Source organism: Zea mays, chromosome 7 (assembly GCF_902167145.1).
Source record: "Zea mays cultivar B73 chromosome 7, Zm-B73-REFERENCE-NAM-5.0, whole genome shotgun sequence".
Classification (NCBI taxonomy): Eukaryota; Viridiplantae; Streptophyta; class Magnoliopsida; order Poales; family Poaceae; genus Zea; species Zea mays.
In genome coordinates this window covers 48,716,767-48,740,654 of record NC_050102.1, presented here as the reverse complement: position 1 = coordinate 48,740,654, position 23,888 = coordinate 48,716,767, and the positions used below count along the sequence as shown (strand labels likewise).

Below are 23,888 nucleotides of genomic sequence, written 5' to 3'. Positions count from 1 at the left end.
GGCCAGAGCGTGCCAAATGAGTTCTAGCGAGTGGGCCAAATGAGTGTGGGATGCGTATGAGTATGTAATAATCAGGACAGGAAGAATTTGGGTAAAGGAATACATCTATCGCTGCCTTCCTGTCATTCTCTCCCGCACGCTACTCTCTTCTCTGATCTTCTCTCCCTCGAATCCCAATAGCATCCAGTAGCTAACATATCTGACGCGGTTCCAAGATCTCCCTGGACCGGGAGCACACAGTACATGTTGTAAATTTAGAGGAATAAGTGACATGCTTTCTACATATTTAAATAGATTAAATATACTAATTCCGAATAAAACAAGCATATAACTCAGATAAATGCCATATGTAATTATAACAGCAATGAACAGTAGCAATTCCAGGACATGAAAACATGTAATATAGCTACTCAAATCCATTTGCAAATTAAACATGGCAGGTAGATGAAGAAGGCAGATTAAACAAATAAACATGATTGTTTATATTAAAATATTGCTCTCAAAATAGCGGGTTGCTGCAATAGACAGCCCTCCAACGCTAAAGGATGATCAAAGATCCTCGACTAACGTGACAGTCCTATCTTACCAAATCAGGGTTTTAGATCAAATATTATGAGCCTAGAAATCAAGCATGAATATTAAGATCAAAACAGTGTGCATAAGAATTAAGGAACAATAATGAACTTAAATAATCAGCTTGCACAATAGTAAGAAATAACTAGGCACAAATAATATCAATGCTGAAAATAACAACACACTAAAACCCAGACTGTCACGTCGTCTCACTACACCGCTATCATCATCGAGCACATAATCCGCCCACAAATTGTGCGATCACACCCAAGTAAATAATACTAGCAGATAGCACAAAATTATTCAATAAATAAATAGAGGCAACGGGTAACTCACAGCACGTAGATTGTCTACGTGGGAAGACCAGCTCAGCGAACACGAGGTTCTGTCCCAGAAAACCAATTCCGCCGCCCACGTCCGGACCTGCACGGCGGGAGGTTGACGGAGATACTGGAGCCGCTGCCGGAGCCGAGGGAGACGTCCTCGGCACCAGCCCGAGAAGAGGAACACCGCGCAGCAGGGAGCCCAAGCACCAGGCCACGGTGGACAACAATCAGAATGGATGCACGGCACCTCACAGGTGCTGTAGCAAATCAACAGATCACGAACGCAGCACCACTCCCTTCCTCTCTCAATCAGTACCAGCTAGAACCACCACCGGTTGACAGCGATGGAAACGAACCAGAGTAGAGAACAGAGGAGAAAGAGCAGAGAACCAGCCGCCGCTTCACCGTCTGCCAGGGGATGCTTTTTTAAGGAGACGAGAAGCGGGCGGACACGCAGAGGGACGCGCAAGCCACGGCCGCCCATCCGCTCAAACCGGAGTTGCAGTTGAGCTCCGCCGCCGCCGCCCAATGCCCCCTGCGCTCCGCTCTATCTGCGTTGGCGAGCGTGCCCTTCACGCAAGCGCTAAGCGCCGTTCGATCCTGCGCGAGCACGCCCTCGTAGCATCAGCCGCTCGCCCAGAGCCGGCCGCTGGGCTGCTCGGCCGCTGGGCCTTGAGCGGCCCAGTTGGCTGGCCTCTCCTTTTTTTTAATGTGAAAATAAAAGGGAAAATCCCTCCAATGAATAGCAATCCCCACCATTTTCACTCTTATTTTCTGATCAATGTCATTGAGCTCCCGTACTGTTTATATACTACTTTTCGGCAGAGGTACTTGTTAGGTTTGAACCAAAGCCTATCCCAGTGTGTTCCAACCCTGCACGAGTAAGCGGAGGACTACGCCTTGATCCACAAACCCTAGTGTGAGAATCTTCGCACAAAGGGCACATAGTACTAGGCAGATAATCTGCTTCTCTTACGGGGCAGGGCGTTACGGTCATGCCCTTTAATATCTATTCATGAGCTCACTAGAGAGAAAACCCCATTCTCTCCTGGACTGCGACCCCACAGTCAACTCATATAGGTGAAATCATTAAGGAAATTCTGTAGGACAATTTCCCTGCTTATAGCATTGACTTCATTAAGAGCATATCGCTCAACCTGCCATACAGACAGAGCACAGCAGCTCATGAGACTCTTTATCTTTTGTGCTCTTGGTTTCACAGTGCTTCGTTTCCTGGAGCCTCGATCTCGGGATCTCCGGTCACACAGGACAGTTATCCGCAGTTGAAACCGCTAACAGGGTACGAGTCCCATTCCCATGCACGCTGCTTGGATTGGCTTTTGAGCCAGCCCTTTGGTGAAAGGATCAGCAAGGTTCCTTTCAGACTTGATGTAATCTACGGTTATTACACCCGTCTCTCTAGCATGCCGACATGAATCAAGTCGTCTTCTGATATGCCTCGAGGATTTTTGGTTGTCCTTTCTACTGTTCACTTTCAGCAACACAGAAGTGTTGTCACAGTATACTAGGACAGCCGGTATCGGCTTTGCTAGCATTGGAAGGTCTGACAATAGGTCTCTCAACCATTCAGCCTCTAATGCTGCTGAATCAAGTGCAACTAATTCAGCCTCCTTGGTGGAACGTGTCGACACTGATTGTTTAGACGATCTCCATGACACGGCCCCACCAGCTAAAGTGAACACATAGCCACTTGTAGACTTCATTTGATCTGAGTCAGAGATCCAGTTTGCATCACTGAATCCTTCAAGTACTGACGGAAATCCGGTATATTTAATACCAAGATTCATCGCTCCCTTCAAATACCGAAGCACTCTGTACAAGGCTACCCAGTGTCTATCTCCTGGACTGGTCGAATAACGAGCCAGTCTGCATACTGCATATGAGATATCTGGTCTAGTTGCACTGCTCAGGTACATGAGAGATCCGATGATCTGCGAATATAGTAGCTGGTTCACAGGCTCGCCTTCATATTTACTGAGCGTGTAGGATGGATCATAGGGCGTGGTGACTGGTTTACAGTCCATATGTCCAAAGCGAGTCAGGACCTTTTCCACATAATGGGATTGTGACAAAGTAATCCCATCCTCACCCTTTATCAGCTTGATGTTCAGTATAACATCAGCTTCACCCAAGTCCTTCATATCAAAGTTCTTGGAGAGGAATAATTTTGTCTCCATGATAGCCTCCAAATCGGTCCCAAATATCAATATGTCATCAACGTATAAACACATGATGACACCTTTGCCCCCAGAGAAGCGATAATACACACACTTGTCGGCTTCGTTTACACAAAACCCGGCAGTGGTCAGAGTATTATTAAACTTCTCATGCCATTGTCTGGGAGCTTGCTTAAGACCGTATAAGGATTTAATCAAGCGACACACTTTGCTCTCTTGTCCTTTAACCACAAATCCTTCTGGTTGCTGCATATAAATTTCCTCTTCCAGCTCTCCATTTAGGAATGCTGTCTTTACGTCCATTTGATGAACAAGAAGTTTATAAGCAGCCGCCAGCGCCAAAAGCACACGGATAGTGGACAATCGAGCCACTGGAGAATAAGTATCAAAATAATCCTCCTCTTTCTTTTGAGTAAAACCCTTAGCCACAAGACGGGCCTTGTACTTTTCAATAGTACCATCGGGTCTCCTCTTCCTCCTAAAGATCCATTTGCAGCCCACAGGCTTGCAACCAGCTGGGAGATCAGTTATCTCCCAAGTTCCGTTCGAGATGATTGAATCCATCTCGCTACGGACAGCCTCCCTCCAGTACTCTGCATCCGGAGATGTATATGCCTCTATGAGGGAGCGTGGTTCTTCATCCACTAGATAAATAATATAATCATCACCCGGAGACTTTTCAGTCCTTTGTCTCTTACTCCTCCTTAACTCCAAATCTGGAGTCTGGTCATGGACACTCGAGGGCAGAGAATATGTCCGAGATGGACCATCTGGGGCTACTACTTCCTTATCCCGCATAGGGAAGATGCTCTCAAAGAATGTCACATCCCGAGACTCCATTATTACATTTATAGCAACTTCGCTTGTCTCGGAATGGACCACTAGAAATCTATAAGCTGCACTGTTATGTGCTTAACCCAGGAAGACACAGTCTACGGTCTTAGGGCCTAACTTTCTCTTCTTCGGCAACGGGACATTCACCTTTGCAAGGCAACCCCAAGTCCGAAGATGCGAAAGATCTGGCTTCCTTCCTTTAAATCCTTCATAGGGCGTGGCCTCACGGTTGCGAGGCGGCACCCTATTCAGGACATAGCACACCGTGAGTACTGCCTCGCCCCACCAGATGTCAGGCATCCCTGAACTTTGCAACAAAGCATTTGCTAAGTCACACACTGTTCGGTTCTTCCTTTCAGCTACCCCATTTGACTGAGGTGAATATGGAGCAGTGGTTTCATGAATGATTCCACACTCTTTGCAGTACTCATCAAAAAGGTTGGAAAGGTATTCACCTCCTCTATCAGACCGGAGCCTTTTAATTTTCTTGTCTAACTGGTTTTCAACTTCAGTCTTATAGATCTTAAAGTGTTCTAGTGCCTCATCTTTAGTTCTGAGTAAGTAAATATAACAGAACCTGGTAGCATCATCTATCAAGGTAAGAAAGTATCTTTTACCGCCTTTTGTGATTATACCATTCATCTCACAGATATCTGAGTGAGTTAGTTCTAAAGGAGTGGTACTTCTGCCTTCAACCGTATGAAACGGTTTTCTAGGCTGCTTAGCTTGCACACAAATACCACATTTTACACCTTTAACATGTTTATATTCAGGAATTAAAGACATGTCACTTAATCTCTTAATGGCCTCAAAATTCACATGACACAAACAGGAATGCCATATATTATTAATGGAATCGTTATTACAGACAACATTAACATGGTAAGAAGAATGATTGTTCAAAACAGAAAGACGGAACAAACCGCCTGACTCATATGACTTTCCAACAAAAGTACCAAACTTAGACAGGACCACTTTATTAGACTCAAACACTAATTTGAGACCCTGTCGACATAACAGCGACACTGAAATGAGGTTCCGGCTCATCGAGGGCACATAGAGTACGTCCTTCAGCACGAGCGTCTTTCCTGAAGTTAACTTCAGGTAGACCTGTCCAGTACCTCGAACTGCTGCCAGAACACCATTTCCCATCAAGACTGGTGCGCTGTTGAATCCCTGGAATGAAGAGAACATGGATCGATCAGCACAAATATGAACAGTAGCACCGGAATCCATCCACCAGTCATCTGATGGACTTGCCATAAAGGCCTGAAGTGCATACCCTGGGGTGGAGTTAACCACCACGTTCCCTTCTTTGCGCTGAGGTGGATGACCTTTTCCCTTCCTAAGTTTGCACCTCCGAGCTGTATGCCCGGAGACACCACAAACGTAGCAGATAAAGTCCTCCTTTTTCTTCTTCATCGTTTTGGACTTAGGTTGGTTCATATTCTTCTGTGGAGAGTTCTTCTTCTTCTGGAATTTTCTATCTCCACCCTTCTCAACAACGTGAGCCTGGAGTTGCTGGGATGGCTTGTTACTGGACCTTGCACGCTCTTCCACATTAATCGCAGCTGACAACTCAGTGAGAGTCATTTGCTTCTTCATGTGGCGGCGTGAAGTCACAAAGTCTCGCCAAGAAGGCGGGAGCTTTGCCAGTATTGCATTCACCTGAAAACTGTCTGGTAGGACGCAGCCATATTGGACCAAGTCCCTAACAAGGAGTTGAATCTCCTGTAGCTGCTCCATAACAGACCTTCCCTCAACCATTTTATAGTTGAGGTAGTTTTCCGTTGTGAATGACTCATTGCCATTGTCAACTTCAGAGAACTCGTTCTCAAGATCAGTCCATAGACCCTTAGCGGAGGTAAAAGCAGAGTATACGTCAAATAAGCGGTTCGACAAAACGTTCAGCAGACGAGACAAGCATGCCTCATTGGCTTCGTCCCACTTGGCCTTCTCCGCAAGTGCGGCGGCCTTTGCTGCATCATCAGAATCATCTGATGCAGCCTGGGGAACAGCCGATGTCACTACCCAAAATAATTTTAGGTCAGTGAGCCACATGCGAGTCTTAATCTGCCAGCGCTTAAAGCTAGCGCCGTCGAACGCTTCAGGCTTAATGACATCAGAACTGGAGGCCATAATCGGAATTGGTTTTCTGGATTGTTGTAAATTTAGAGGAATAAGTGACATGCTTTCTACATATTTAAATAGATTAAATATACTAATTCCGAATAAAACAAGCATATAACTCAGATAAATGCCATATGTAATTATAACAGCAATGAACAGTAGCAATTCCAGGACATGAAAACATGTAATATAGCTACTCAAATCCATTTGCAAATTAAACATGGCAGGTAGATGAAGAAGGCAGATTAAACAAATAAACATGATTGTTTATATTAAAATATTGCTCTCAAAATAGCGGGTTGCTGCAATAGACAGCCCTCCAACGCTAAAGGGTGATCAAAGATCCTCGACTAACGTGACAGTCCTATCTTACCAAATCAGGGTTTTAGATCAAATATTATGAGCCTAGAAATCAAGCATGAATATTAAGATCAAAACAGTGTGCATAAGAATTAAGGAACAATAATGAACTTAAATAATCAGCTTGCACAATAGTAAGAAATAACTAGGCACAAATAATATCAATGCTGAAAATAACAATACACTAAAACCCAGACTGTCACGTCGTCTCACTACACCGCTATCATCATCGAGCACATAATCCGCCCACAAATTGTGCAATCACACCCAAGTAAATAATACTAGCAGATAGCACAAAATTATTCAATAAATAAATAGAGGCAACGGGTAACTCACAACACGTAGATTGTCTACGTGGGAAGACCAGCTCAGCGAACACGAGGTTCTGTCCCAGAAAACCAATTCCGCCGCCCACGTCCGGACCTGCACGGCGGGAGGTTGACGGAGATACTGGAGCCGCTGCCGGAGCCGAGGGAGACGTCCTCGGCACCAGCCCGAGAAGAGGAACACCGCGCAGCAGGGAGCCCAAGCACCAGGCCACGGTGGACAACAATCAGAATGGATGCACGGCACCTCACAGGTGCTGTAGCAAATCAACAGATCACGAACGCAGCACCACTCCCTTCCTCTCTCAATCAGTACCAGCTAGAACCACCACCGGTTGACAGCGATGGAAACGAACCAGAGTAGAGAACAGAGGAGAAAGAGCAGAGAACCAGCCGCCGCTTCACCGTCTGCCAGGGGATGCTTTTTTAAGGAGACGAGAAGCGGGCGGACACGCAGAGGGACGCGCAAGCCACGGCCGCCCATCCGCTCAAACCGGAGTTGCAGTTGAGCTCCGCCGCCGCCGCCCAATGCCCCCTGCGCTCCGCTCTATCTGCGTTGGCGAGCATGCCCTTCACGCAAGCGCTAAGCGCCGTTCGATCCTGCGCGAGCACGCCCTCGTAGCATCAGCCGCTCGCCCAGAGCCGGCCGCTGGGCTGCTCGGCCGCTGGGCCTTGAGCGGCCCAGTTGGCTGGCCTCTCCCTTTTTTTTTAATGTGAAAATAAAAGGGAAAATCCCTCCAATGAATAGCAGTACATACGTCGAGCTGATCTGCTGAACTTGTGCGCAGAGTCGATTGACACGAGGAAGGCGATCCGCCTGGGAGTGGTGTCGCCCTACAAGGGCCAGGTCCGGCCATCGAGGAGAAGCTTGGCAAGCAGGTGTACTCGATGCACGATGGGTCGTTCTCGGTGAAGGTGCGGACCGTGGACGGGTTCCAGGGCGCGGAGGAGGACGTGATCATCTTCTCCACCGTGCGGAGTAACACCGCCGGCAAGATTGGCTTCCTCGCCGACACCAACCGCACCAATGTCGCGCTGACGCGGGCCAAGTGAGCTTTTGGTTTGTGTTTGTGTGTCTGCAATAGTGCTCTCGACGATGATGTTTTTGTTTGGTATGTTTTGCAGACATTGCCTGTGGATCCTGGGCAACGTGAAGACGCTGGCGAGCGGCAAAACGATATGGCGGCAGATCGTGGACGACGCAAGGAGAGGGGCTGCTTCTTGGACGCCAAGGACGACCAGGACCTCGCATGCGCCATAATCAAGGCCTCCATCGAGCTGGACGGAGTGGAGAATCTACTCAAGTTTGACATGCTGCGGATCGGCGGCTCCAGAAGGTCCGGGGTATGATGGTAAACTCGACTCGCAAGCTCCGGGGTACCAACTACCAAGTTAGAAACACCAACTTTGGCCAAAGTCTGTGTGTCTTAAGTTTTGAACTATCTTGCTTATGAGGTGGTGATGATGATTGTCTGATTGATCTAGATCCCTTAAATAAATTTAACATCGTATGAAGAGAAGTATGCTGTATATCCTTTTAGTATTTTACTATCGTATCATTGCTCTATTCTAATACTAAGCGAGACGGTAAAAGACTATACGAAATGTTGGTAATGAATGTACGTTTGAACAATCAAATCATGTCCTCGGGTTATGATACATGTATTTGAAGGGTTGAAACTTATTAGTTTCTCACAAATCATATACAATTGTAGTACTTTTGTTGATTTGGATGTAAGGCTATCGTTGCAGTGTACCCGCGCTCTACTCGTCAATTGTTCTAACGTTTCATTAGGCCAACTTAAATCTACACGCGCTAAAGTGTAAAGTGGCTAGAAATATCCAAACGAGCTGTTTGGTCTTATCGGTTGTAGCACAGTACGACAGACTCATCTTTGTGAACGAGTCAGACATGAGATAGACTATATATATATATATATATATATATAGCCTGAGCTTTCAAATGTTAGAGGAAGTCTTGACCGACCAGCCCCGATCTGTCTGGACCGTGCACTCTCGGACCAACAACTAACCTCCCGCGTGAGACACATGCCATATATTACGTTTCTATTTTTTTGTGTAAATAGATAACGTAAAAAATTTATAGAGATAGCATAAAACCCAAATGTTTGCAGGATAAACGATGCTCCATAAATCATTGAAGCAGATGCCCCCACCACCTAAGGATTTGGAGATTGCTATAGTGCAAGTAGAGTGTAGTGATCAATGGGTCCTGATAATGTTCAAAGGCTACAAGCATTAGCCGGGATATAGTCCAGGCCTGATACAGGAAAAGTGTCACTTAACGTTATGCCCAACTTTGTTTTGTTTGTGCTACGAGCTGTATAACTATTTAAGCAATTATGTAGCTATTTTTTATTTCAGTTTCACTAGCATTGTCTAGAACATGGTGTTCGGTATACATGTTTTATACTATTTTTAACTTCCGTGGCAACGCACGGGCACATACCTAGTTATGTAAATAATGCCGTAAGAGAGCAGGTTTCAATCTTTCCATCACTAACACAATTCTTAACAAGGTGGTTTCTGCATGAATAGCCTCGCTGCCGCAAATTTTGCCTAAGTTCATACACGATTTGATTGCCTACTAATTTTTTGCAGCTCCATGATCTTCGCGTGCTCGTCAGCTGGTGTATAAATAGGTGGCTAAGAGTGCAACAGAAACCACAGAAAACAAATGGAGACCTCGAAGATGCCGATGAACATCGCGCTCTTGCTGCTGCTGTTCAGCGTTTGCAACCCAGGTACACCGTCTTCTTCCACACAAACAGATCTTCTCTCCCTATACCACCGCACCCCTGATGAGTCATGAACACATGTCTGTTTGAGCGAGCAGGATGCACAGCAGGTGCCTGCAGCTGCAGCCTGTCAGACCTTGACGTGACGCAGACCGCGGTGCCCTCGAAGGTGAACGTCTACGCGGTGACGGTGGAGAACCGGTGCATCTGCACACAGGCGAACGTCAAGCTGGCATGTGACGGGTTCAGCTCCTCCGTGGCCGTCGACCCGGGCGTGCTCAGCGTGGACGGCAAGCTCTGCACCCTCAACGGCGGGCGCCCCATCGGCATGGGCCCGGAGTACGCCGTCAAGTTCTCCTACGCCTCGCCCTCCCAGTTCGCCTTCAAGCCCGTGTCGTCTTCCATTGCCTGCTCCTGATTAACTCGTCGAGGCCTTAGCAGCTCGCACTGCATCCATCCTCACATTCTTTTCCACGACGATATGATGTTTCGAACAATTGACGGTGAATAATTCATCGGGAGTGACATTTTTTATTGATTTCTGTCACTAGATATGCATGTATGGTCAAAATTTTACTGTTACTCGTTGGTCCGTCACTACTAGTAGCGGTTTAAAACCGACAGTGCCAGTGCCGATCACTACTAGCTGCTTGAAAACTGATAGGAAAGCCAGTGGAAGACTACCTTATCCGAAAGGGCAAGGGCAGTAGGGGAGTGGTCAGTGTAGGGAGGTTATTGGTTGATTTTCCTGCGATGGCGGTCAGGCAAGAACCCTGCATTGGAGCTTCCTATAAACTGTAGCGGGTTTTCTGAAGCTAGTGGAACTTTGTAAAGGCCTCGTAGTGTTACCCTGCCTCGCCTCCTCGGTAGAGGTGTATGGTAAGTCACGATCCCTTTGCAGATGGGTAACATGACTTGTGGGTAAAGGGTACCACCTCTGCAGAGTGTAAAACTGGTATACTAGCCGAGCTCACGGTCATGAGCAGCTCAGAACTCTCTGATGATTAATTTATGGAACTAAATTCAATTTATCATATGCATTGCATCGCAGGTGATGTTGTTACTTTTGTTCTACTACTTAATTGGGTTGATATTTACTTATACTTATTAATTGCTAATAAAATTTTGACCAACTTTAAAAGCAATGCTCAGCTCTAACCATCCTCTTTGGTAAGCCTTACACTTCACGTGAGCTCCCACCTTTGGCGAGTTCATGCACATTATTCCCCACAACTTGTTGAGCGATGAACGTATGTGAGCTCACTCTTGCTGTCTCACACCCCCCCACAGGTCAAGAACAGGTACCACAGGATGGCGCATGGAGGATGCTGGGATGTGTTCGTGAGAGGTCTAGGCCGTCGTCTCCCAGTCAACTTCGGGTTGCTGGACCGTTGTCTCCTTATAATTTAATTATTTATTTTGTATAGAATTCCTGTTAAGTAGTAAAGATGTGACATTCGATCTTATGCCATGATTCATCATATGTGTGAGACTTGGTCCCAGCACACCTGGTGATTATGTTTGCGCCCGGGTCTTGGTGCCCCGAAACCCGGGTGTGACACCTATACCCCCTTCGCCTGAAACCGTAGTAAGTTTTCTCAATCTAGTGGAACTTTGTAAAAACCTTGTAGTGAACCCTCGCCAACTCATCTTGGAAGTGTTTAAGGGTCCGTACAACCTTAGGCAAAAAAGGGAACATGACTTGTGGGTAAAGATGTGCAACCTCTACAGAGTGTAAAACTGGTATATCACTCGTGCTCACAGTCACGAGTAGCTCGAACCCTCACATGAGTAACTTATGGACCTAAACTTAACCTGTCTCGCATTGCATTTTGGTATTTCAATATTGATCAAGTATTTAATCGGGTTGGTAATTACTTATACTTAGTAATTGCTACTAAAATTCTAACCAACTCAGTTAAAAGCAATAATCACCCTTAACCATTATACTTGGTAAGCCTTACACTGCACCTTTTCCCACACTTGCTGAGCTATGACCGTATGGGAGCTCAGCCTTGTTATAATCACATCAGGTTAAGAACATGTACCGCTAGAGGAAGAAAATGAAGATGAGTTCGGAGAGGTCTAGGCTATCGTCTCCTAGTCAACTGTGATGGTGGAGGATCGTTGTCGCCATATGATTTATTGTATTTAGTTATTTTGTACATAAATTTATTAAGTAATAAAGATGTGACATTGTTTTCTGTACACTGAGTCACCATATGTGTGAAACTTGATGCTGACACACATGTGACATACATCTGGATTTGTCCTTCAATCCAGGTGTGACAATTGATGTATTTTTTCAATAATTCTGATATGGCGAGGGCGCCTTGGGCTACGCAGGAGAGATAATAGCAAAGCTTGGCATTGGGGAAGATATTTCAGTGGATATGGGGATCGATTAGAGGTGAAGTGGGGTCTTTACCAGGCACAAGGTGTGCTAGGGTGACCGAAGCAAGCTCCACCTTGTCGGGTAAAACTTCTTCTTAGATGATTCCCTTGTTAGAAATATGCCCTAGAGATAATCATAGAGATGAGCATATTTCTTTGTATCCATGATATATATATTGCTTAATTGAATATCCATGGAAGGCACCTTGTATTGATTAGCAATTATGTGAATTGTTTGTGAGATTCTTTACTTATATGGTTATTCTAAATGATGTCCTTAGTCAGAGTCGATGACTAGCACATGTATTAGTTGATGACTACATTTCACAAGTCATGAACATGGAGATGTTAAACTAATAATGTGGGCGCATGTATGACATGAGGCTGGACCGACCCAACGTGATATATTGTAATATAGTTCTCTTTTTGCAACATGAATACTGTATCCTTAGACCTGAGATTGTCGCATGTTCTCAAGATGTGAATTGACTTACTTAGGGACTATCAAACGCTATTCAATAACTGGGTAGTTATAAAGGTAGTTTTGGGTTTGTCAGGAAGCATGCTGTGAGGCATGGTCAGTCAAGATGGAATTTGTCCCTCTTTTTGTGAGAGAGATATCTCTGGGCCCCTCGAGTGATTGGATCAAGAAATGCATGGCTGTGCTAGGGTTAAGAGTTAACCATTGAAAGGATTCCAATTCATAGTATCGAGAAAGAGAGGTCAGCTTAGAGCCAGACCAAATATCGTGAGACAGAGGGAACAGCATGTACGTAATGTTGCAATGGTTCGTCTGATATGATCTTTACGTGCGCATAGGAGTTGACATGTCTTGCTAGAGGCCGCTGTCAATTATTGGGCCAAGTAAGAGTACTCGGACCATGTCTATTTGTACGTGAACCTATAGGGTCACACACTTAAGGGGAAGGAAGCCTAACTCGGATTAGATCCGAAATTAGAGTGTGCTTTAGGGTTAATGATGGGCCTCGGTGTCAGAAGCCCACCATAACGCCTATATAATGAGGGTCGGGGCGCGGTTAGGTTTAACCTAATTCGCCACCAGCAAACGTGCAGCCGCCGCTCACCTCTCGCCCTCGCCAAGCCGCCGTCGCGAACCTAGCAGTTCGGTACGCGGCGCTTCCTCCCTGTACGTGTGGATACCTCGGAGGTGCTGCATCTGGAGCACTGGGACGAACCGCGCGAGGACGTGAAGGACGCCGACGACTGCACGGCACTGCTCGACGCGTTCGTCTACATCGAGACGTCTTCCGCTGCTCTGCGCGTCTAGTGGTAATTCCATGACCTATTACCGCAGTAGTTCTTGGTATTATGGGGTTGAAAATTTTGTTTTGCGCTAGTGTAGCCTCCCCATAATCCTACAGTGGTATCGGAGCAGGTTCTGCGTAATTTTAGGTCTGGATGCACGGTTTGATTAGATCAATTGGTTATAAAGGGTTGAAGTAGATTACATCAGATATGACTGAAAAGATTAGTTCGTCCTTCTCTGTTATGTGCGCGACTTGCCCCTACCGGCTGGAATCACCATCGGGGCTAACTGCGTACACAACCAGCAGATTGACGTAACAGATCGACGTCATGAGTGTAATCTTCTTCGGGTCGAAAGTCTCGGATTTGGGTTAATTTGATCAACCGCATGAGATTTCCAGTGGAATTTCCATACATACGATGCATGGAATCCTGTGAGGTTTTCAGGGCGCTGCCTTGAGACCTCGGACCGCCGTGGCTATCTACTGTAGTGGCGAACATATAGAAACGTGTTTGTCTAACCTGTTTTTGCAGGGCATCTTGTGATCGGTATGGCTATTGTGTATATGATGCATATTAATGAATTATTCATGACCTGCGTGTCATGACCTGGGCAATACGGCTGGAGCCATATGTATTGTCCAAATTTAATGTAATGACCTGCGTGTCAACATGTGATGATCCAAAGCGTATATGTAATTTGTTTACCAGCATACGTTAGATAGGTCTTGAAGGACTCATCACCTGAAGGATGGCATACCTATATCATGGAGATGGAGATCATCGTGATGGACAGATTATTGGAGATGGGGATCACCATGTGACAGCGAGCCATACCGAATCACAACTGTTGTGTGAATGTCATTCTTAATGTTCTACTTGTTCATATTACATATATGTCCTTGCGTGCGATGATATAAGTAGGACGATCCCTCATAAATGTTTAAGCTTAAATGCCTCTCCAAACCTTGCACTATCATAAGTCTTGTACAATTGGTGGTGGGTCTATGAAATTAGGGTGCCACCAGTTTTCCTTGGCTAGATAGGTTTGTATCGGATACGAACTGCAGAAAGGGTTGGTTAACTTAAACAAAGTCAGCTTAATGGTTAAGGACTTTGAGGCATAAGGTTGGGAGCCGAAACATAGAGATGTCACCCAACAACAGGAGTCATATATGTGATATGATTAGCAAGGAGTTGCTTACCGATCTACCTTGTCTTCTAGCGGTGATGCTAAAGCTCACTAGTAGACTTGTTAGTTGTGGGTTCTGAATCACTAAGTATCAATCGAGGGATATTGATTTTAGTGGAAGTAGACTATTAAATGTTTAATATGATTTACTCTGTCATGGATATTTTTGTCTTAGTATTTTGCATTATTTTGTTGTAGATAAATGGCACCTAGCACACCAACATTTACTTTGCGATCAATTCTTGAAAAGGATAAGTTAAATGGAACAAACTATACGGATTGGATCCGTAACCTGAGAATTGTTCTCAGGGCTGAAAAAAAGGAAGACGTTCTAGACACCCCACTACCAGAGGATCTTGGTGAAAATGCAACTGCTGCAGCTAAAACCGCTTACAAGAAAGCAATGGATACTAATCTTGAAGTGAGTTGCCTAATGCTTGCTTGCATGGAGCCTGAGCTACAGATGCAGTTTGAGACAAACCATGAGGTGCACGATATGATCGTGGCGCTCAAGGATATGTTCCAGACTCAGGCTAGGACTGAAAGGTTCAATGTGTCCAAAGCCTTTCTGGAATGCAAGCTAGCAGAAGGCGCAGCAGTTGGGCCACACGTAATCAAAATGGTTGGTTACAGTCAGAGGTTGGAGAAGCTAGGCTTCCCAATAAGCCAAGAGTTGGCCACTGACTTCATTTTGGCATCTCTTCCGCCCAGCTATGGAAACTTCATCACGAACTACCATATGCATGGGGCGGAGAGGGGCCTCAATGAACTATGTGGCATGCTGAAAACTGCAGAGGGGGACATAAAGAAAAGCGCTGGTAGCAGTGGCCATGTGATGGCGGTCCAAAACAAACCCAACTTTAAGAAGAAGGGTAAAACTCAAAAGAAGAAGGGCAAGGCAAAGGATACAGTATCCAAGCCAAATCAAAAGCCCAAGGCTGGACCAGCTGCAGATGCAGAGTGCTTTTATTGCAAAGAACTTGGTCACTGGAAAAGGAATTGCAAGCAGTACTTGGCCTCTATTAAGGATCGCGGCGGTAAGGGTACAGCCGCAGCAGGTACACTTGGTATTCACATTACAGAAATTTTTCTTGCTGATTCTTATATTAATTCTTGGGTATTTGATACCGGATCGGTTGCCCATATTTGCAATTCGATGCAGGGAATGATAAGAAGTAGAAGCGTGAAAAGAGGAGAAGTTGATTTCCGGGTAGGCAATAATGCAAGAGTTGCTGTGTTGACCCTCGGGACGATGCAACTCCACCTCCCATCAGGATTTATTTTGGAGTTAAATAATTGTTATCTAGTTCCTAGTATGAGTCGAAACATTATGTCTCCTTCATGTTTGATGAAGGATGGTTATTCATTTGCGAGTGAAAACAATGGTTGTGTGATCTCTAAGAATGGCATGTTTGTGGCTTTTGCATCCATTATGAATGGGATATTCATTTTAAATCTTGATGATGCACCTATCTGTAATATTAGTGCTAAAAGGTCTCGGCCTAATGATTTAAGTCCTACCTACATGTGGCACTGTCGTTTGGGTCATATAAGTGAGAATCGCATGAAGAAGCTTCATTCTGATGGGCTTTTAACTTCGTTTGATTTTGAATCATACGAGACATGTGAAGCTTGCTTACTTGGTAAGATGACCAAGGCGCCCTTCACGGGTTTACCGGAGAGGACGTTAGATTTATTGGAACTCATACATACTGATGTGTGCGGACCAATGAGTACGACAGCTAGGGGAGGATTCCAATACTTCATAACCTTCCCTGATGATTTTAGTAGATATGGGTATGTCTACTTAATGAAACACAAGTCTGAATCCTTAGAAAAGTTCAAAGAGTTTCAGAATGAAGTAGAAAATCAGCGTGGCAAGAAAATTAAAGCACTGCGATCAGATCGTGGAGGTGAATATTTGAGTCATGAGTTTAGCAATCATCTAAAGAGTTGTGGAATTGTTCCACAGCTTACGCCGCCTAGAACGCCTCAGAGGAATGGCGTGTCTGAGCGACGTAATCGGACTTTATTGGATATGGTTCGATCAATGATGAGCCAGTCGGACCTACCTTTGTCGTTTTGGGGATACGCTCTAGAAACAGCAGCTTTCACACTAAATAGGGTACCATCTAAGTCCGTATTTAAGACACCATATGAGATGTGGACTGGGAAGACTCCCAGTTTGTCTTTTCTGAAGATTTGGGGTTGTGAGGTTTACGTCAAGCGACTTCAGTCAGATAAACTCACTCCAAAATCGGACAAGTGCATGTTCGTGGGATATCCAAAGGAAACTTTAGGATATTACTTTTACCACCGGTCAGAGGGCAAAGTGTTTGTCGCCCGGAACGGTGTGTTCTTAGAGAAAGAGTTTCTCAAAAGAGAGAAAAGTAAACAAAAGGTGTATCTTGAAGAAGTTCAGGATGAGCCAGTGGGACAAGATTCAACAAGTGATGCTAATGTAGCAGAACAAGTTGAGACGTCTATGGCAAGAGAATCACCACCACAACCACGAAGGTCAGCAAGGCTTCGCGAGGCACGAGGAGAAGTGCTATTGTTGGGCAATGGGGAAGTGTTGTTGTTAGACAACGACGAACCTACAACATATTCAGAAGCGATGATGGACCCAGATTCCAAGAAATGGCATGTCGCCATGAGATCCGAGATAGATTCCATGGGAGAAAATCAAGTTTGGAACTTGGTTGACCCGCCTGATGGTGTTAGACCTATAGAATGCAAATGGATCTATAAGAAGAAGAAAGACATGGATGGAAATGTTCACATCTATAAGGCTCGACTTGTTGCAAAGGGTTTTCGACAAGATCAAGGAGTTGACTATGACGAGACATTCTCGCCAGTAGCGATGCTTAAATCTATTCGGATCATTCTAGCTATTGCCGCATATTTCGATTATGAGATTTGACAGATGGATGTCAAAACAGCTTTCCTTAATGGAAACCTAGATGAGGACGTGTATATGATACAGCCCGAGGGTTTTGTCGATCCGATCAATGCTTGAAAGATATGCAAACTTCAGAAATCCATTTATGGGTTGAAGCAAGCATCTCGGAGTTGGAACATTCATTTTGATGAAGTGATCAAAGGGCTTGGTTTTCATCAGAATGAAGAAGAAGCTTGTGTTTACAAGAAGGAAAGTGGGAGCGCTGTTGTATTTCTGATCTTGTATGTGGATGACATATTATTGATTGGGAATGACATTCCTATGCTGGAGTCCGTCAAGGATTCACTAAAAAAGAGTTTTTCTATGAAGGACTTAGGGGAAGCAGCATATATTTTGGGCATAAGGATCTATAGAGATAGGTCGAAGAGGCTTATAGGATTAAGTCAAGATACGTACATTGACAAGGTTTTGAAACGGTTCAACATGGAACAGTCCAAGAAAGGTTTCATACCTATGTCACATGGTAAACACCTTAGCCAGATGCAATGTCCTGCGACGGCTAATGAGCGGGAGCGCATGAGTAAGGTACCATACGCCTCAGCGATTGGATCAATCATGTATGCCATGATAAGTACACGCCCAGATGTTTCATACGCTATAAGTGCTACGAGTAGGTACCAGGCTGATCCAGGTGAGGATCACTGGACAGCGGTAAAAGGCATTCTTAAGTACTTAAGAAGGACTAAAGATATGTTCCTGGTATATGGGGGTAAGGAGGAGCTCGTTGTAACTGGTTACACCGATGCTAGCTTCCAAACTGACCCAGACGAGTTAAAATCGCAATCAGGTTTTGTGTTCACAATAAATGGTGGTGCTGTTAGTTGGAAGAGTTCCAAACAGGAGACTGTGACTGATTCTACAACAGAAGCCGAGTACATTGCAGCTTCTGAATCTGCGAAGGAAGGTGTTTGGATAAGGAATTTCCTCATCGAGCTTGGTGTGTTTCCTAATGCTTGTAGTCCATTGAACCTCTACTGTGACAACAATGGGACTATTGCGCAAGCTAAGGAGCCAAGGAACCACCAGAAAAACAAACACGTACTGCGGAAGTTTCACCTCATACGGGAATTCATTAGGCGGGGTGAGATAAAGATATGCAAAATACATACGGATTTGAATGTTGCTGATCCTTTGACAAAACCTCTTCCACAACCTAAGCATGAGGCACACATGAGATCTATGGGTATTAGATATCTTCTAGATTAACTCTAGTGCAAGTGGGAGACTGTTAGAAATATGCCCTAGAGATAATCACAGAGATGAGCATATTTCTTTGTATCCATGATATATATATTGCTTAATTGAATATCCATGGAAGGCACCTTGTATTGATTAGCAATTATGTGAATTGTTTGTGAGATTCTTTACTTATATGGTTATTCTAAATGATGTCCCTAGTCAGAGTCGATGACTAGCACATGTATTAGTTGATGACTACATTTCACAAGTCATGAACATGGAGATGTTAAACTAATAATGTGGGCGCATGTATGACATGAGGATGGACCGACCCAACGTGAGATATTGTAATATAGTTCTCTTTTTGCAACATGAATACTGTATCCTTAGACCTGAGATTGTCACATGTTCTCAAGATGTGAATTGACTTACTTAGGGACTATCAAACGCTATTCCATAACTGGGTAGTTATAAAGGTAGTTTTGGGTTTGTCAGGAAGCATGCTGTGAGGCATGGTCAGTCAAGATGGAATTTGTCCCTCTTTTTGTGAGAGAGATATCTCTGGGCCCCTCGAGTGATTGGATCAAGAAATGCATGGCCGTGCTAGGGTTAAGAGTTAACCATTGAAAGGATTCCAATTCACAGTATCGAGAAAGAGAGGTCAGCTTAGAGCCAGACCAAATATCGTGAGACAGAGGGAACAACATGTACGTAATGTTGCAATGGTTCGTCTGATATGATCTTTACGTGCGCATAGGAGTTGACATGTCTTGCTAGAGGCCGCTGTCAATTATTGGGCCAAGTAAGAGTACTCCGGCCATGTCTATTTGTACGTGAATCTATAGGGTCACACACTTAAGGGGAAGGAAGCCTAACTCGGATTAGATCCGAAATTAGACTGGGCTTTAGGGTTAATGATGGGCCTCGGTGTCAGAAGCCCACCATAACGCCTATATAATGAGGGGCGGGGGCGCGGTTAGGTTTAACCTAATTCGCCACCAGCAAACGTGCAGCCGCCGCTCACCTCTCGCCCTCGCCAAGCCGCCGTCGCGAACCTAGCAGTTCGGTATGCGGCGCTTCCTCCCTGTACGTGTGGATACCTCGGAGGTGCTGCATCTGGAGCACTGGGATGAACCGCGCGAGGACGTGAAGGATGCCGACGACTGCACGGCACTGCTCGACGCGTTCGTCTACATCGAGACGTCTTCCACTGCTCTGCGCGTCTAGTGGTAATTCCATGACCTATTACCGCAGTAGTTCTTGGTATTATGGGGTTGAAAATTTTGTTTTGCGCTAGTGTAGCCTCCTCGTAATCCTACATCCCTAATACAAACTATGATGGCCCTTTATAGAACAGGTGCATCCTTATTCATAGCAACTAACTAACCACCAGAAGGATAGTCTTTGCACTAAAATAGGAGGGGATAAACCAACTCCTTATTATTTGCAACTAACTAACACTTAACCAAAACAACACTAAATCTAGACTTATCCCTTGTGGCGCCTGGCATATTGTGGACCCACAAACCTATGCACAACAAATTCTTGTTTGGCATAGTCTTTGCATTCTCTTGTTTCCAAATAACTTAGGCGAGCAACATAACTTGTGTTCTTTTTTCTCCTTTCCTTTTGGATTTTTTTTCTTATTTCAGGGTTCTATCCTTTTGGTTTATCACAAAAGATATTGGTATTGAACTTAACAATTATGGTATGTCCTGTTTGGGTTTATGTCTTAAACCAAAACTCGATCTGTGGGAGGTAAGACAGCCCTTGGGGCATTATATTAATAAGAAGACTTCTTACATAGGTCGAGAAACCCCCCCAAACCCCTCTTGTGTGGTTGTGATATTACCATATTGGAGATGAATTGGAGAGAGCATTCTGTGTTGAAAATAAGGTACTCCCTCCGTCCGAAAATAGTATTTGTTTTAGCTCTTGGTTTTATGTCAATATTTAAATAGATGATGATGAATCTAAACACATATAAAACTCATACATCAAACATTGTATGGAGCCATCAATTATCTAAAATGAATTTTAATTTGGGATAGAGAGAGTATTGTTTGGAAGATCTCCTCCTAATGATTGTCTAGATGAAATGGTTCTCTTAGAAGCCAAAAAGACCGTGCGGACGGTCCAGCCCTGAGGCCGGACGGTCCGCGGTCCGGACTGTCTGCGGTGGTGGCGCGTAGGGATGGCAACGGGTCGGACTCGGATCGGATATTGGAAATATCCGTCCGCAGACATATCCACGGTTATAGATAATATCCGCCCATGACTATATCCACGGGTAGAAATTCATATCCATATCCATGCCCATCGGGTTTCGGATATCCATTGGATATCCATCGGATATGATAAAGAACCATTTCAGCAATTGAATAACATAATTAATCAAATTTCTTCCCAATTCAACATCATACACAACTTAAAATTTAATAAAAATTTAAACAAATATACATGTCCTTCAACAAGCAACATTCTCAACATGACAAAAATACATGTCTACATGTCTCAACATGAAAACAAATACATGACAATCAATATTGATCCGATCCGAGTGTAGTTTTGAGCACTTGAGCTAGCGCTATAGTAGTTGTGTTTGAATTTTTTAGTCAATGATAGTAGAATCATGTTCATCCTGGCAATAATGGACTAATGGTTAATTTCGGATATCCAACGGATTACCCGCGGGTGAGATCTAATATCCAAATCCATGCCCACTTTATCTCGGATCGGATACGGGTCTTACCCGCGGGTCAAAAAACATATCCATATCCTTATCCGTCGGGTCGGATATTCGACGGATATCCAAATCCACGGATTAAATTGCCATCCCTAGTGGCGCGGACGGTCCGCGCGTGCGCAGAGTCAGTTAGGGTTCCTAGTTTCTAGAAGGATTTGTTACCTAAAACCGTGGGATTGACTCGGAAATCAGTTCGAAGTGGATCCAGACCTTCCCTTTATATAGATGAAGGGCTACGGCCGATTGAACCCCAACAATCGATCAAATCCAGATTATTACTCGTTTTTACCTTATGCATTAGGAGTAGTTCTAGTCTAGTTCTAGTTTAGCCCTAGTTTAGTATTCCAATCCCCAAATTCTCCGCTTCTCTTCGACTCTACGTCGATTAGAGGAGTCTAGGTTGGCATACCGAGCCTAGACAACCCCTAAAATCTCTCCTCCCCGATAGGGTCCCTCCCAGGAGCGAGATCCAGGCGTCACCGGCGACCTTCGCCGCCCCCTGCGCACGCGCGGACCATCTGGCCCTAGGGCGCGGACCGTTCGGCAGTCAGGCAGGAAACGCCAGCCCCTTTACCAGGTCGCGGACCGTCCGGCCCCTGGCCGTGGACCGTCCGCGCCTGTGCAGAGGGCACCGCCGCCGGTTCTTGTTGAGTGTTTGGCGCCTAAAAAAGGTGTCAACATACTTTTGGCGACTCCGCTGGGGACTAGGTGTCTAGACCTGCTAAAAATTGGCCCATAGATGGCCGGTTCTAAGGATCACACCAAGATCTCCACCACCAACATCATCAAGCCGGCCATGGAGGCGCTCCCGGCTGATGACCAAAGACCCTTGAAGACCTCGTAATGCGCGATGAGAAGGAGGTGATGCGGCAATGGAACGAACAACGCGACAAGGAAGAGGCGGAACTGCTGCATAAACTCTCCGAACGGCGCAAGGAGGCGGCAGAAAAGTACTTGTCACAGTTCACGGTGGATCGCCACCAGAAGATCATCCGTCAAGGGGAGATCGATATGGAATCTCTCCTACCTCCACTTCAGGGTCCCGCTGTAAGTACTCCAGATCTATCTCTTGCGACTTTCATGGATCAACGAGGAGATCAGTTAAAGCAATATGTAGATGAATCTATTAAAATGCATTTACGTGCATACGAGAAATCAGCTGCTCCTAGCTTTCCATTGCGAGAGTCTAATATAGGGCCACCCGCGTCAAACACATCGGCTATAAACGGGTCACCCTTGACCCAGCCATCATATGGTATGCCGATGCACACTTTCGTGTCACCATCACAGCCGCAACCACTAGGCACGCGACAGGTACTGGACGCGACCGGACCGTCCGAGCATCATCTCAGACAGTCCGGTTATACCGCGGACCGTCCGGCGTATTTCGCCGGACCGTCCGACCAGATGCAGGCCCGCACACAAAACACTCAGGTCGCACCATACATGGCCGGACCACCAGGGTACAACCCCAAACAATTCGGCCCCATCACGGACCGTCCGGTGCATCACGCCGGACCGTCTGGATATGTTGCGGACCGTCCGCCATCTTACGTCGGACCGTCCGGATATGGAATGAACCGGCCGACATATTACGCCAGACCATCCGACTCTACACGAGTCCACGCGCAGACTGCCCAAGTCGCGCCATATATGACCGATCCGTCCGGGTACAGCCCTGGACCATTCGGCCCGATCACGAACCGTCCAGTTCTTTACGACAGACGGTCTGGGTATGAGACTACCCACGTAGCACCATATACGGTTGGACAATCCGGATATACCTTCGGACCATTTGGCCAGGTCGCGGACCATCCGGCCTCTTACGCCGGACCGTCCGGATATGCATACGCAGAGCCGAGAGCTGCGCAATACGCACAGTTCCCACATTCATTGCAGCAACATTATGGTGCCCCACCAGCAACACATTATAATCATACCATACCACCTCATGGACATAGGGCTGAATACTGTTCGGCCACAAGAGAGCCTGAGAGGTATAGGGCAGGAGCTGGTGACATTAATAGGACACCTAGCACACACCTCAAACATCCCTGGGAGGAAAGCCGACAGAGTGATGTCAGGCAACCTGAGATTTCCACCCACAAACTCAATGGATGGTCGCCAGATATGGCGGAGAGGATCAGAGACGAGGTAGCTGGGATGTTCAGGGACAAACTCGGTGTTAGTGTGTCAGATACAAGGCAATCGTATCGGAAGCCTTATAGCCACCGATTCGACACCGTGCCATATCCACAGGGAACTAGAATACTAGACTTCTCTAAGTTTTCTGGTGAAGGTGGGAAAAGCACACACGAACATATTAGCCAATTCATAGCACACTTAGGAGAATTGGCTGATGGGGAAGCCTACCGTGTTCGTTTATTCTCGTTGTCCCTTACTGATACTGCATTCGCATGGTACGCAGCCTTGCCACCAAACTCTATTAACTCTTGGGAAGAACTAGAGCGGAAATTTCATGAACACTTCTTCTCAGGAGAACATGAATTAGAATTGGCTGACTTAGACTCAGTCCGACAGGGGCCTGAAGAATCGGTTAATGACTATATCCAGAGGTTCCGGGACACTAGAAACCGATGCTTTCAAATCCATGTCGCAGAAAAACAACTAACAGGGCTGGCT

General features: G+C 45.6%; 2 protein-coding genes across 2 annotated transcripts; one reads left to right on the top strand and one right to left on the bottom strand.

Moving 5' to 3' along the window:
* Nucleotides 1-137: 137 nt before the first annotated feature.
* On the bottom strand, nucleotides 138-8,412 carry LOC103632343 (uncharacterized). The gene is made up of 2 exons (XM_008654153.4): nucleotides 7,504-8,412; nucleotides 138-245 (listed from the first exon to the last, which is right to left on the bottom strand). The coding sequence occupies exons 1-2, from the start codon at nucleotides 8,058-8,060 to the stop codon at nucleotides 191-193; spliced, it is 612 nt and encodes a 203-aa protein (XP_008652375.1). The 5' UTR covers nucleotides 8,061-8,412; the 3' UTR covers nucleotides 138-190.
* Nucleotides 8,413-9,440: 1,028 nt separating this feature from the next.
* Nucleotides 9,441-10,085, top strand: LOC103632341 (Beta-13-N-Acetylglucosaminyltransferase family protein). Its single transcript, XM_008654151.1, has 2 exons — nucleotides 9,441-9,512; nucleotides 9,605-10,085. Exons 1-2 carry the CDS (start codon nucleotides 9,446-9,448, stop codon nucleotides 9,922-9,924), a joined length of 387 nt encoding a protein of 128 aa, XP_008652373.1. The 5' UTR covers nucleotides 9,441-9,445; the 3' UTR covers nucleotides 9,925-10,085.
* The last annotated feature ends 13,803 nt before the right edge of the window (nucleotides 10,086-23,888 follow it).

Bases quoted from the DNA above. Each gene is read 5' to 3' on its own strand.
- LOC103632343 (XM_008654153.4), bottom strand. From the start codon at position 8,060: ATGTCAAACTTGAGTAGATTCTCCACTCCGTCCAGCTCGATGGAGGCC. The intron at 246-7,503 runs ATGTACTGCTAT...TAAATTTACAAC, and splicing joins TCAGCAGATCAGCTCGACGT to ATGTACTGTGTGCTCCCGGT.
- LOC103632341 (XM_008654151.1), top strand. From the start codon at position 9,446: ATGGAGACCTCGAAGATGCCGATGAACATCGCGCTCTTGCTGCTGCTG. The intron at 9,513-9,604 runs GTACACCGTCTT...TTGAGCGAGCAG, and splicing joins GTTCAGCGTTTGCAACCCAG to GATGCACAGCAGGTGCCTGC.